The following is a 15,378-nucleotide window of genomic DNA, read 5'->3' on the forward strand; positions in this document are numbered from 1 at the left end:
TGTGGAGCTGTCTCAGACGCATTCTCTTGCAGCATGATTCCTCTCTCACCAGAATTTGTTGGAGGCCCTTGCCCCTGGATTGTCACAGTGCTGGGTGGGCTGTGCGGGCCACCGTAGGCCGCGCCAAAGGAGTCGCTCTGAACTCCCAACAGGGCCACGTCCAAGTCTTGTGCAACCCCAAGGGTGGATGGTCCAAGTGGTCTGGTCTGCTCTCACCGGCAGGTGTCTGGTTCACGGGGTTCATGGCAGGTGTTCAGGTGGCAAGTTTCCACGTTGCTAAATATGCCTTGTCAGCCTTGGTTCTTGTTGCTGAATCTGGCTCCACTCTGGTGGTGCTGTGCTCCTTCGGTGGTTGGGCGATGCACCTCATCATGATGATGATCTGTTTTTCATCCCTCTGCAGATCAAACAGTTGGCGGCGTCTTCGTCGGCGGAAAGGTCACTTGAGGGACTTCGTGGCCACTTGCAGGTGTTGTGTGGCCTGCAGTTGGCGACAGGGATGCCATTGCAGCAAAGCAGCTGGTGACAGGTGGCAGGACGGTCGCACTGAGAAGTGTGGGGGTCCACCCGCGTAGCTGTCTTCAGTGATGTCTTCTCACCCCGGTGGCTGTCTTGTGCTGATGGATACCTTCTCATCTGCTCGCACAAGTCCTCAGTTGTGTCACTCTTCTTCCTTTTGCTTGCACACCTGTAATGGAGATGATCTGTGGTGTGACCGGTCTGTCACACTCCTCTTCTCTTCCTTTCTCGTTGTGGCATCGTGCCACTTTCTCGTCTCTTCTTTCCTCCTTGGTGTGGCCTCGTGCCACAGGTCTTATGTTGCGTCACATGGGCCTTCCGCTGCACCTCTGCCAGTGCATCTTGCTCTTCGTCCTCGATGTAGCGTTGTGCCACAGGTTGCATGCTGTGTCACCTCAGCCGGTGCATCTTGCTCAGTCTCAGCCCGAGTCCTGCGGGTAGGACTTGATCCGCTCTTCTGGCAGACATCTCGCCGGTCTGGTCCATTCTGGGATCGTCTTTGTGAACCGCTCCGTGGCAGGAGGGTCACTATTCTCTTCCTCCTAGTCTTCGCTCTATGGTGCCACTCATGCGCCTCAAGACTGCGCTGTTGCGGCACTCACACCTGCTTCTATCTGCTTCTCAGGGTCGGTCAGGTCTGCTGACCTGCTCAATGATAGGCAAACGGTGGCCATCTTCTGTTGCTGTGTGGCCGGCTGGCACAGCCTCTTGTCCCATGTGTTACGTCACGCTCTCGGGTGCTCTCCATCTTCTCGGGCTTCTGCCTGTGTTGTCATGTTCTCTGGCACAGCTATCTGCGCACCTGTGACAGTCTCTTTTACTTCTATGCGTCCCTTGCTGATGCCTGTTGTGTCCTTCTCATGTCTTGTGGTGATGTCCATCACTGCAGGGGACCTGTGATGTTCCTTCGGCGGTGGCGGCGGATGGCCACCAGGGGCTGTGAAGGCCATGCGCGCTCTCCTAGTGTCCATGCGAGGCACCTAAGTCCATTTCTCACTGTTGCAGCTTGGCTGGGACAGCTGCAGTCTTCTCCTTTGCTGTGCACGGCTTACGTGTGGGCTGGAGCAGTCACTTTCTGGGGTGTTGCTGTAAACTTGCCTTCAACACAGCTTGTTTCCCTGTTAAAACAGAAACAAGGGTGCAGTACATACTTTGGCCAGTAGATGCCACTGTTGCACTTCTTTCCAGCGTTAAGACAATCTTTCCTCCTAGGGGCCTCGTTTGTTGAAGTCAGACGCCGGAGAGGAGAGATGCTGCCCGGGAGGAGTTCATCAGGATGGAGGGGGCTGCAGGTAAGTGCAGTTTTATTCATTTTCCCTTTTCTCCGTTTGTTTTCTTGTAATAATTTTCCTGCACAGCCTTGTGGTGAAGAGGCAGGCAAATGGCACGATGTTCAGTGAGGCGGGGGGGGCGGAGGGGCAGTTCCAGGCACTTTGGTTCTTCATTGGTGCATGTCCGCACCTCTCTGCTTCCATTCATGCGGCTGCAGCAGTCTTTCCTCATGCTGCGGGCCGTGTCTCTGCTTCCCCAGCATTTTTACAGGGGGAGGGAGTGGGGGGGGGGGGGGGGGGGGGGGAGGGAATGGGGGTGGGGCCTGGGCATTTTTCTTTTAGTTTGGTGCAGGCCAGCACCTCTTGGCACGGCAGCACCATTCCTTGCACAGCAGCAGCAGCATTTACTCACGCTGAGGGCCGCGTCAGATTCTTGGGGGTGGGGGCGGCCAGCCCTGGCCATTGTTAGATGTTCTTTTTTTTTTGTGATATCTCACAGTCCACGACAGCACCATATGCCTTCCTCATGCACCTCGGTCGGTGCGAGGCAGCACCGTAACGATGTCTTCTTTGCGGTGACCGCAGCCATATGGGCAGTGCTGCGGGCGCTATGTGGCCCACTACTCCTTGTTGACGCGCTGCTCCCAGGGGGGGGGGGGGTGCGGTCGGCTGGGGCCAGCCACTTACTGCAGAGGGGCAGCAGGGCAGTCCTTACCAAGTCATGGGCTGGCGGGGCTGGGGCTGCAGGCACGACCTGAGCTTCAAATCTAGGCACTCTCCCATGAGGAGCAACGTGGCTGCAGCCGGGTCATGTGCGGGGTGAACCCACTCGCCGCCATTGTAGTGTTGGAGGCCCTAGGCCCTCATGCTACTGAAATAACGGGACGCAGACACAGTAGCATAGTTGTATGAACTGGCCACGGGCACGTCCGGCCGGCCCTTTTTATTGGCAGGGTCATCTGACTGGTGACGCCTGTGTTGGATGGGTGTGGGGTGTGTGTGTGTGAATCCAGCCCTCAGTCGAGTGGCTGGTGAAACACTAGAATGTGTCCAGAAGGAACACTACACCACGGACAGCCAGGACAACTCTGCACCTGGAGCCCATGGACCAGGTATAAGTGAACTGACTGCTGTTGCCTAGTCTCAGGACCCGCACAACCTTAGCCCAGCAAGGGTTTCCTGCAGCACAGCCTCCAAGTAATCGTTTGCCACCAATGGCTCCCTGCCATTCACCTTCAACTCGAGTCCCGGTCAGAACCACAGACAGCCAGGACAACTCTGCACCTGGTCACCACGGGCCACGGAAAAATGCACTGACTGTCATGATCTGGTCCTAGGGACTGCACAACCATAACCCAAAAAGGTTCCACACAACTCACTTTTTAAGTGTGTTTTGGGAACCAGTGACATTTTTGCGCAGACCTCAATACTTTTAAATGTCAGTTCTGCTGTGATTTATTATTGCTCCTAAAATCTATAACTCTAGTTATACTTAGCCACTTCTGTTCGTTTTGGGTGCCCAAATTTATATAAAAATATGTTCTATCTTTATAAATTGGTGTTGGATTTCATTTGAGTTGTGCCAATTACTTATTGTTCATGTTGGTGCTCTGAAATGCTTAACACATGTTCCTCTAAGTAAAGCCTGACTGCTCTTCGCCGCCCTACCAGGATTGAGGTAGGATTTACTAATGTGAATCCAAGGACCACCTTTGGGGTACTGGGAGAGTATTAAACAGTGAGGACTAATCCCCCACACCATATAATACTCCACTGCCCTACATTGAGGCTCTACAAGTACTAAAAACGGTCAAATGCCGTACTAGCTCACAAGGGTTAAAAGGTGTACGATAGTAGCTCCATTAGCCCCCATCATTAATACCCCACTACCCCTATCATACTGGTGAATCAATGGCCACAACAAAGTTCTGAATATCACTCCAGTAAGTTCATCCTACGTCTTGTTCATATTTAACATGCAATCACAGCCTGAAACATCCTTTCCAAACTTATTATTTGGCTATAAGTCAATTCACTGCAGATCATTGCTACAAATTAAATTAAACCATGATAGGTTACAGTTTCATTTCTAAAATCTATTAAAATGTGACTTCAAGTAATAAAACTCCACCTAAGGAAGACAAAAACGATTTATGCAGTGGTTGTCATGTCCAGTGATTTAAGGCAGCAAACACCCACAAAACACTTACTCATGATGAAGCTTGAGAGAATGTGGGATTGGTATCTGCAGCTTGGAGTTGTCATTCTGTGCTTTTCTGTTGAGATGTATCCAAATGCAGGTCATGGCAAAGGAGTGAGTTGACTGGGGTTTATTAATATCAGGCACAGGAATACACTACAAACAAAAAAGAAACATTAAGTGTTTTATCATTAAAGGTTTGGTAACACGATGAGATGGTGCCGAGCTTTGTCACACTCCAGAAAAACTGTGACCTGGACAATTTAGGAGCCTTAAAGCCACTGTAAATAAGTTGATAGCTCTCTGAAGAACAAACTCTTGTAAGCTTTAGCAAGCTGCTTGGTGGCTTACTTGCGTAAGAGAAGACGGCAACCGAAAATTCACAAAGCTATTTCTTCTTCATTATGGAATAAAACATAAGTCCATTACCGGACTATGCAAGCTTTGTTGAAGTTGACAAATTCTCCACACTGTAAAGAAATAGGATTGAATAGGTCTGTCATTATACTAATGCTAAAAATAAAGCAATGGTTATAGAAAAAATATATTAAAACGACCAGGGGATCCACAGGCCTGGGCTTGCAGGAAGGCACTTCTTCACCTGGGGCCTCTCACTGCGTGTTTTTATATTTATTACTTCATTTGTGCAGCAGTTTGAAAAGCATGACAAAGTTGCATGTACAACCAGCAGCTTTCGGGGGGGAAAATAAAAGTGTCAAGACAACTCTGAGGATTAATGTGCCTGCTGGAGAGAGATGAGAGTTTTGGTCTAGTGGCAGTTTCGACTCAAAGGTAGCGCAGATAGGTAATATGTGTAGAAAGAAGCCTGGTGTGAGGTGGGTACCTATGGTACTGACACCTTATACCAGGTCAGGGTATCCTCTCTTAGTGAAGTGTAGGCAGTGTCTAGAAGCCAGTCTCTCTAGAGACAGCTGTGAATGTGCAGCCAAGGCTTATCTAGGAGACATGCAAAGCTCATTTAAAACAACTGTAATCACTCAGCACATACACACATGAAAGAAAACACCCAGTTGTACAAAATAAAGGTACTTTATTTTTTGCAAAAATATCACCACAAAATACTAGACAGGAGACCCACCCTTAGGAGGTAAGTAATACACTAAATATATACACTAGAAATCAGAAATAGGCATAGAAAAGGTTCGGAAACAGTGGAAACCCCCACCTAAATAAGAAAAATATGTAGACGGGAGCTGGGAGTACTAGAGAACCACAAAGGTACGTAACACAGTACCCCCCAGCGACCAGGAATGCAGGAGTAAAACACTGGATTTTCCCCAAACCACCCAAAAGAAAAAGAAGACACCCAGACAAGACTGCAAGAAAACCAGCGGTGGATTCCTGAAGTAAGAAGACCTGTGGAGAGAGGGGACCAAGTCCAAGAGTCACAGGGGAGTCCAGGAGAAGTAGGCGGTACTACTCACCCAGGTGTGGATGCAGGAGTTGGTCGACGGTACTGAAGAACAGGTCAGCGCGACAGCCTAGAAGCCAGAGAAGTGTTCCAGATGGATGTAGAAGATGTCCCACGCATGTCGGTGTAGGATTTCCACCAACAAGTCTTGGCAAAGGCAAACTTGTGGTTAGTGGAAGAGAGGCGCTGCCAGAAGGATTCAACCCAGGGGATGGGGGGGGGGGGGGAGGGGGGGGGGGGGGGGGGAGTTACAGGTGGCCCTCAGTGTCACAGAGAGTACACAGGAGCAAAGGCAGTACCCACAAGAGTCCCACAAGACAGGGACACAGGAATCACAGAAGGAACCCACGCAGCACTACAGAAGTGGATCCCACGCTGCAGGAGAACCACACAGGAGGCTGGGATTTGCAGGAAGAGTGCTGGGGGCTGGAGCTGCATGTAGCCAGAAGATCCTTTGGAGGAGATGCAAACAAGCCATGGCAGCTGCAAGAGACGGAGTGCACGGGTTTACTGTCCTGCGTGGGAAGGCAAAGGTTTACCTCCACCAAAGTTGGACAGCTGGCAGAGAGGACCAAGAGGACTAGTCCGGACCACCACCCGTGATGCAGGATCCACGAAGCTCAGCAGTAGAGGGGATCCACGCAGCCGGTTGTCGCTTGTTGTAGGTGCCTGCGGTTGCAGCGAAGTGACTCCTTCCTTCCAAGGGAGATTCCTTCTTCTTCCTGTGCAGGCTGAAGAGTTGCAGTCTTCTGAGGATGCACGGCGAGGAAACTGTTGCAAAGCTGGCAGGAACTCTGGAAACACTGTTGCAGAAGAGTCTTCCTCGTGGATCTGCAGCTTGTCGGTTCCTGGAGGGTCCAGTTGGGGTTCCGGGGGCCAGAAATCAAAGCAGATGTTGCAGAAGAGTCCTGCTGGAATCTTGCAAGCCGAATCTGAGGACCCACCCAAGAGAGAGACCCTAAATAGCCCTGAAAGGGGGTTTGGCCACCTAACTAGGTAAGCAACTATCAGGAGGGGGCCCCGACGTCACCTGCCAGGCCACTCAGATGCTCTCAGAGTTCCCAGCCAACCTTAGAATCAAGATGGCAGAACCCAGGGACCCTCAGGAGGAGCTCTGGGCACCACCCCTGGGGGGTGATAGACAGGGAAGTGATCAATTCCCTTTCCATTGGCCCTTTTTGCACCAGAGCAGGGACTGGGGACCCTGAACTAGTGTGGACTGGATTATGCATGGAGGGCTCCAAATGTGCCCTTCAAAGCAAAATCAGTGGCTTTGGGAGGCTACCCCTCCTAAGCCAGCCACACCTATTTCCAAAGGGAGAGGGTGTTAACTCCTTCTCCCAAAGAAAATCCTTTGTTCTGCCTTCCTGGGCTTGATCAGATCAAGCAGCAGGAGGGCAGAAACCTGTCTTGAGGGGTGGCAGCAGCTGGGCTGCCCGGAAAACCCTCTAAGGCTGGTGATAGCAATGCTGGGGTTCCTCTAAGGAGCCCCTAGAGTGCATATAATCATACTTCCAATACTTGCAACAGTATTGGGGTATAATTCCGACATGTTTGATACCAAATATGCCCAGGTTCGGAGTTACCATTATATAGCTGGACATAGGTAGTGACCTATGCCAAGTACACATATAAAATGGCGTCTCCGCACTCACAAAGTCCAGTAAAATTGTGCTGGAGTTCGTAGGGCACCTCTGCTAGTGCAGGGGTGCCCTCACACACAGGTACCTGCACCCTGCCCTCTGGGCTGAGAGGGCCTACCACAGGGGTGACATTCAGTGATCAGGTGTAGTGACCTGTAGTGAAAACGGGTGCATGCACCCGTTTCACGCAGGCTGCAATGGCAGGCCTGCAGAACCCTTTGCATGGGTTCCCTATAGGTCGCAAAGTAACTGCTGCAGCCCATAGGGATCCCCTGGACCCCCAAAGCCCTGGGTGCCTAGGTTCCATATACTAGGGACTTGCATGGGGGTACCAGTATGCCAAACTATGGGGAAAAAAGGTACAATTTAGAGGAGAGAGCAAAACTACTGGGGTCCTGGTTAGCAGGAACCCAGTAGACACAGTCAAACACAGTCAAACATCCTGACAACAGGCTGAAAATGGGGGTAACCATGCTGCAAAGAAAGTGTATCATGCAAAGAACAGTATTTTATGTGCATAGCACAATGGGATACTGCTTTTGCCACAGAGATTCTTTTGTTGCTGTGCAGTTCATAAATTACAATCGTAATCTGGCACAGTGAACTATGAACTGCCATCAAAGAGCTGCACGCAAACTGTATGGCACAAATTAGAAAGTTATGTTTTTCCCCTGTCTTTCATTATCCTTATGCTGCTAAAAAAAAGGGTTTGCTTGCTTAGAAATACATTCTTCTTATTAAAGTCAACACTAACGACTGTGTTATGTTCTTAATCCTGAGTTTGTGATTCTCCAGACCAAGCACTCTTATAAAATGTCTCCCAGCATGGATGAAATTTAAATTGTACAAATTGCTTGTGGGTCCCCGGCTTCCAGTCGTGATTCAGTAGCGGTCCTCAAGAGTCAAAGAGTTGGGAACCACTGCCTTACAGTCTTCATTAAATTGTTGTTTATACATGCTCCATACGGTAACAAATATAATGTAGTTAATTTGCAGCAATTAGTTCCTTTCACAAACATGCCTGCTCACCGACGTGTGTTCAGCCCCACAAGCACAAAGAAACAAGCACCTTCTGAAACCTGTGAACCAGAGTCCAAACTGCTTCACGAAGGACTTGAGGGGGAGAAATATATATATATATTTTTTTAAACTTTGCTAACAAAAATGTGAATCTTTCTTCGAATTCTGATTCAAAGGGTTAGGGACAGTAGATAGGACATGATTTGATGTTCCCTGCTGGTGCCAACGAAAGCACAGTCAGACGGGACAAAAAGGTGTCAACCCAGGTCTGCTTATTATAGCTAAAGCAAAGGACACCTTATTAAATACCCTATTTTGTTCTTTTAGGTAGGATCCAAAAAGGCAGGATGATCCCAACTCCGTGCTATAGTAACCCAGACTAAAGCTTTGAGCAGGTGCAACAACAGCAAGGTCTGTAAACAGCTATCCTGAATGCTCGACTTCCTCAAATTCATGCCCGAATATAGCTATTTCTTAAATTACAGGTCCCAAACACATTAAAAAGTTGTAAAACCTATTACTTTGAATTTGGGCTGGCAGACGTATGGGACAATTATAGCTAAACTAAATATTACATACATCTATCACAGCACAGATATGCCTTACTCTAGGTGATACACAGTGCTGTCAACAGCACTGAAAATAAAAGTAACACCACATACATGAGCACCTATCAAAATACATTAGACCGAACATCTCATATACATCCCAACTGACAAGAGATAACACAGTGGCAATTTCCAAACTGTTCAAAATTAACCCCTCGGGTGCCCTGGACGAGCTTGTCTCCCCCGAGGAGACGACCAGCTCGTCCTGCTATGGACCCTCGGTGGGAGCGCACAGCTTCCAGCACGGATCGGAGGAGAAATGCTTCCCCTGGGCAAGGGACGCACCCGAGGGGGCAAGTTATTTTTAGGCCTTTTCTGCCCCCTCCGGGGGTAGATCGGCCTTTTCTAATTAGGCCATACCGCTAGACACCAGGGATTATTTTTATTTTTTTTGTTTTATGCTTTTTTAGATGTGGGGAGCGACTCCTAAGGCAAGGGTCGCTCCACTGGGGGGGGGGAATTTATTTTAGACCGTTTCTGCCCCCCCTTGTGGGAGGATCGGCCTATTTTTTATTAGGCCGATCTGTCCCCAAGGGGGCCAGAAACCACTAGGCACCAAGGAGGATTTTTGTGCCAATTTCACACAAGGGGAGTAACCACTTAGGCAAGAGTGGCTCCCCAGGGGGGCCAAATTTATTTCAGGCCATTTCTGCCCCCGTTGGGGGCAGATCAGCCTAATAAAAAATAGGCTGATCTGCCCCCAAGGGGGGGAAGAAATGGCCTGAAATAAAATTCTATTTCTATTAGGCCGTGGCAGAAACCACTTCGGCATCAGGGATTGGTGTGTGTGTGTGTTTTGTTTGGGGGGGCAGCACCCTGGGCAAGGGTCGCTCCCGATGGGGGGCACATTACTGTTGGCCTTAACTGCCCCACTTGGGGCCTATTTTTGGAAGGCCCATCTGCCCCAAAGGGGGCAGAAAGCCCACCAGAGACCAGGAAAGATTTATTTTTCAAAAAAAGATGGTGGGGGTATGGCCATACCCTCACCCCAAATAAATGGGGTCAAAGTTGTTCTGCCCACTGGTGGGCAAATGGGGCAATTACTCCCAATCCACTCCCCGGGGGATGGGGAGGCAGAAAGCCTACTAGATGCCAGGGAATTAAAAAAAAAAAAAATAATAATAATAATAATAATTGTGGGCTGGTGGCTACCAACCAGTATGGGCATGGTTATGCCCCCCCACCCCAACTGAGGGGGATAACAGTATTTCAGCTCTCCCCCACACACTAAAACATCATATCCCACTACAAGCAAAAGGATATTTGATTATTTTGGGTTTTGGTTTTACATTTGGCCCATGAGAGCTTGTCTTATTCTCAAAATTGTCCGACTTGGAATGGTGAGGGCTGCACTTTTTGGAATTTGGGATGCTGCCATGTAGAAAAATCCAAAAGACCTAGGCACATCTGAAAACTAAACATCTGGGTGAGTCCAGGATGGTGAGCTGCACATGCACCCCGCACCATTTTCTTACCCACAATGCCCTGCAAACCTTCAACTTTGCTGGAAATCACACATTTTCCCCAAATTTTTGTGATGGAACCTTCCGGAATCTGCAGGAATCCACCAAATTCCACCACCCAGCATTGTCACATATATACTGATAAAAATCCAGCCTAAAAATGTTTTCTTCAAACTGCCCTTTCGGACCCTCTTTGGTTCCCCCTCAATTTTGACAAGTTTTTGGCTCTTCCCTGTCACAGGCACTTGGCCCACCTACACAAGTGAGGTATCATTTTTACCGGAAGACTGAGGAGAACGTTGGGTGGTAGGACATTTGTCCTGGTGTGGTGATCCCACAGAGAAATGTGGGAAAAATGAGAGTTTTGTTAGCTAAATTGAGGTTTGCTGAGGATTCTGGGTGAGAAAACACGAGGGGATGCAAGTCACACCTCCCTGGACTCCCTCAAGTGTCTAGTTTTCAGAAATGTTTGGGTTTGGTAGGTTTCTCTATATGGCTGCTAAGCCCAGGAACAAAAACACAGATGCCCCCCTCAAAAACAAGTAGTTTTGTATTTGATAATTTTGATTTCGCGGGCACTAGGCCTACCCACACAAGTGGGGTACTGTTTTTAATCGGGAGACATGGGGGAATGCTGGGTGGAAGGAAATGTGTGGCTCCTCTTAAATTCCAGAACTTTCTTACAACAAAATGTGAGGAAAAAGTGTTTTTTGCCAAATTTTGAGGATTGCAAAGGATTCTGGGTTAGAGAACCTGGTGAGAGCCCCACAAGTCACCCCATCTTGGATTCCCCTAAGTGTCTAGTTTTAAAAAATGCACAGGTTTGGTAGGTTTCCCCAAATGCCGGCTGAGCTAGAGGCCAAAAGCCACAGCTAGGCACTTTGCAAAAAACACGTGAGATTTCAATGTAAAAATGTGATGTGTCCATGTTGCGTTTCCTGTCGCAGGCACTAGGCCTACCCACACAAGTGAGGTACCATTTTTATCGGGAGACTTGGGGGAATACAGAACAGAAGAACAAGTGTTATTGCCCATTGTCTTTCTCTGCATTTTTTCCTTCCAAATGTAAGACACTGTGTAAAAAAAGACGTCGATTTGAGAAATGCACTGTAATTCACATGCTAATATGGGGACCCCTGAATTCAGAGATGTGCAAATAACCACTGCTTCTCAACACCTTATCTTGTGTCTATTTTGGAAACAAAAAGGTTTCCTTGATACCTATTTTTCACTCTTTATATTTCAGAAAAATTATTGCCGTATACCCGGTATAGAATAAAAACCCATTGCAAGGTGAAGCTCATTTATTGGCTCTGGGTACCTAGGGTTCTTGATGAACCTACAAGTCCTATATATCGCGCAACCAGAAGAGTCCATCAGACATAACAGTATATAGCTTTAAAAAATCTGACATCACAAGAAAGTTAGAGTAAAACGTGGAGAAAATTGGCTGGGTTTTTTTAACCTCAATTTTTTTTAATTTCAGTTGTTATTTTCTATAGGAAAACCTTGTATGATCTACACAAATGACCCATTGCTGAATTCAGAATTTTGTCTACTTTGTAGAAATGTTTAGCTTTTCGGGATCCAGCATTGGTTTCTCACCCAGTTCTGCCACTAAGTGGAAGGGGGCTAAAAGCACAAGAAATAGTACAAATGGGGTATGTCCCAGTAAAATACCAAAATTGTGTTGAAAAATGTGGTTTTCTGATTCAAGTCTGTCTGTTCCTGAAAGCTGGGAATGTGGTGATTTTAGCACTGCAAAGCCTTTGTTGATGCCATTTTTAGGGAAAAAACCACAAGCCTTCTTCTGCAGCCCTTTTTTCCCATTTAAAAAAATAAAACCGAAATTTTCACTGTATTTGGCAAATGTTTTGGTCTCTTCCAGGGGAACCCGCAAACTCTGGGTACCTCTAGAATCCCTGCGATGTTGGGGGAAACAAAAAGACACAAATTTGGCACAGGCAGCTTATGTGGACAAAATTTATGAGGGCCTACGTGCGAACTGCTCCAAATAGCCAAAAAAACGCCTGCCACCTATGGGAGAAAAGCCCTGCCAGTGAAGGGGTTAAACATGCAACCAAATTATAAAAGGAAGACTCTCAACACAACATTCACTCTTTCAGTAATAAATCTGAAGAACTCACACTAGACAGCATATTTCATATACATACATTGCAGCACAGACAATCAGTGTAGGTTACAAGTAAGTATTTTTCTGCTGCACTCACTTCTATGAGAAACTGCTCAACCACAAAACAAAACAAGACATGGACAGACACTTCACACACAGCCATTCACATGGCACCATTAACCACCACTACAAGAACATCCACAAATCAAACACGAGCAACAATTTAAACATAACACATGCCCAACACAGCTCCAATATGCCTTTGAGAAAGCAATAAACTCAGTTTTGAATCGCTGGCCAAATGGTAAATCAATGAAAATAGAGATAGCATAGAGTGTGATGCCATAGTCTAACTTGCTGCTGGGGAGCGCCTGGGTGACAGTTCTCCTGAACTTGGTAGGAATCCATTTGAAAATCTTTCGGAGCAGGCAGAGCATGTGGAAGTAGGAGGATGAGATGGCGTTGATTTGGTGTTTCATTGACAGCGAGGAGTCGAGAACGATGCTGAGTTTGCGTGCGTGGTTAGTTGATGTGGGGCGTTGAGTCTCAGACAGCTGTCCTTTAGCCAGGTAGTGACTGCCTTCATTTCATTATGGAAACTGCATTTGGTGGTTGTAAACTCGTCGGTGAGGGAAGAGGATCAGCTGGGTGTTGTCGGCAAAGGAGATGATGTTGAGTCGTGGTTTTTGACAATGTTTGCTAGCGGGCCATGAAGATGTTGAAGAGGGTGGGGCTCACAGTGGAGCCCTGAGGAACTCTGCAGCTGATCTCTGTCAGTTTTGAGGAGAATGGTCGGAGCATGACTCCCTGGGTTCGGACTGAGAGAAAGGAGCAGATCCACTCTAAGGTTTTCACCCGGATGCCAGTGTCATGGAGTCTATTGCAGAGGGTGTGGTGGGAGACAGTGTTGAAGACGGCAAAGAGGTCCAGGAGGATGAGGGTTGAATTTCGCCTCTGGCGAGGAGAGTGTGGGTATCACCCGGTGCTGCCAGAAGTGCTGTCTCGGAGCTGTGGTTGCTTCTGAAGCGTGACTGGGAGGGGTCCAGGGTGCGGTTGGTTTAGATTAATTTTGTGAGTTGGGCATTGATAGCCTTCTCGAAAACTTTGGCTGGGAAGAGGAGCAGTGAGATGGGTCTGTAGTTTTTTTAAGGTCCATTGGGTCGGTGGGGTTTTTTTTTAAGCAGGGGTATGTTTTCTGCACTTTTCCAGTTTTCCAGGAAGGTGGCAAACTCGATGGAGCAGTTGATGGTGCAGCATAGTTTGGAGGCAATGATGGTGCCGGTTCAGTTGAAGATGTGGTGGGGGGGCATAGGTCCGAAGGTGCTTCAGAGCAGATTATTTTCATGATCTTTAGGGTGTCGTCAGTGGTGAGGGTTGTCCACTTGAGCAAGGTCGGCTGGAGTCTTTGGATGCAGTGGGTGGGTCCTGGGTTTTGAAGTTGTCATAGATGTCTAAGATCTTGCGGTGGAAGACGGTGGCAAGGTTGTCCCAGAGGTCTTGGGAGGGGGGGGATTTCTGTGGAGTCCGTGCTTGGTTTGGTGAATTCTCTGATCACGGAGAAGAGTCCTTTGCTGTTGGGTGCGTTGGCTTTGATGCGTTCTTGAAAGGCCATTTTCTTTGTGGTTCTGATGAGGTGGTGGTGTGTGGTGACAGCGGTTTTGAAGGCTGCGTGGTCGGCCGGGGTCTTGCTGCTTCTCCATGGTGTCTTGAATCATCTGCAGGTGTGCTTGGACTCTTGGAGGGTGGGGGAGTTGGATTTCGTGAAGGGGCGGGGTTGTTTGTCAAAGGGTTTCCTGGGGGGGCCAGTGTGCTGGCGCAGTCGGAGATCCATTGGTGGAGGTTGGATGCTGATGAGTTAGCATCCGTGATGGCCAGTGGTAGTGTCTGGCAAAGGGCTGTGGCGAGTTGGTCTTCAGAGACCTTGCTCTAGCTTCTGCGTGGGTGGAGGTGGGCGCAGTGGGTTTGGTGAAGAAGTGGACGCAGTGGTAGTCAGTTCAGTAGTGTGTGTGACTGAGATGTTGTTGCTAGTGGAGAAGACAGGGTCAGGCATGTGTCCTGCTGAGTGGGTTGGGGAAAGGACCAGTTGTTTGAGACCCAGGGAGGTGAGGTTCTCCAGTAGGGATGATGTGTTGGGGTCGTTTTCCAGGTGGAAATTGAGGTTGCTGAGGAGAATGTAGTCGGTTGAGGTGAGGGCATGGTTGCAATGGAGTCGGCTATGGATTTGCTCAAGGGGGGGGCAGGGGTCAAGGGTGCCACAGAGGGTGGTGTTCAGGTTGGTCTGGATCTGGAAGTAGAGGTGCTCCAGGTCAGGAGAGAGGTGGTCCGAGCTAGTAGTGAGGAGGATGGTGTTTCTGTGAACGATGTGATGCCGCCTCCCGGTTGGTTGATGCAGTCCTTGTGATTTTGTAGCCGTAAGGAATGGCGGGCGCGGTTTGGAGCTGAGGTGGGGTTCATCCAGGTTTACATGGCGACGTCTGGAGAGATGGAGTCGAGTAGGTCCCAGATTTCCACCACGTGTTTGATGAGGGAGCAGGTGTTGAATAAGATGCAGCTGAGATGGCTGGGTCCAGTGCTAGGGTGGTGTGTGGTCGGTAGGTCTGGTGTGTGAAGACAGGAGAAGATTCAGTTGCAGCAGGTGAACGGGCCTTAAGCGTCCTTTGGTGCCACAAGGTGGCTGTGGCGCTGGGCGCGGTCCAGGCACGTACAGGTGCAGACGGGTGTGCCGGTGGATGGCCCGCTGCTTGGCTCCACAGTGGTCACCATTAAGAAGGGTAGGGAGGTGGTAGAGGCTGGTCAGCTGGGAGGCAGGAAGCAGCGCTGAAAGGGGGGCAGAGCTGCAGGGACGGGGAAAAGTAGCAGGGGCAGAAAGGGGAGACAAAGCGGCAGAATAAGAATGGAAAATTGAAAAATGGAAAGGGAAATACAAAAAGGCGAGAGAATAGGACAGAGCAAAGAGTAAGAGGAGACAGAGACGAAACTCACCACTGGACCACCAGAGATGATGTGCGGGAGGGAGCTTGTGGGTGGAGGAGGGCCTCGAACGAACAACCTGGAGCGACTTAAGGGGCAGCAGCTGGAAGGTGGACCT

At 48.9% G+C, this 15,378-nt stretch overlaps 1 protein-coding gene across 3 annotated transcripts in view; it reads right to left on the reverse strand.

The window, feature by feature from the left end:
* MED23 (mediator complex subunit 23) overlaps nucleotides 1–15,378 on the reverse strand; it is a 409,061-nt gene that overhangs the window by 299,500 nt on the left and 94,183 nt on the right. For all 3 annotated transcript variants that reach the window (XM_069235159.1, XM_069235158.1, XM_069235157.1), the window contains one exon: nucleotides 4,001–4,146. In XM_069235159.1, coding sequence (XP_069091260.1) covers nucleotides 4,001–4,146 — 146 coding nt within the window. The remainder of the gene's footprint in view (nucleotides 1–4,000; nucleotides 4,147–15,378) is intronic.

This window comes from Pleurodeles waltl, chromosome 5, assembly GCF_031143425.1.
Source record: "Pleurodeles waltl isolate 20211129_DDA chromosome 5, aPleWal1.hap1.20221129, whole genome shotgun sequence".
In the NCBI taxonomy this organism is placed as follows: domain Eukaryota; kingdom Metazoa; phylum Chordata; class Amphibia; order Caudata; family Salamandridae; genus Pleurodeles; species Pleurodeles waltl.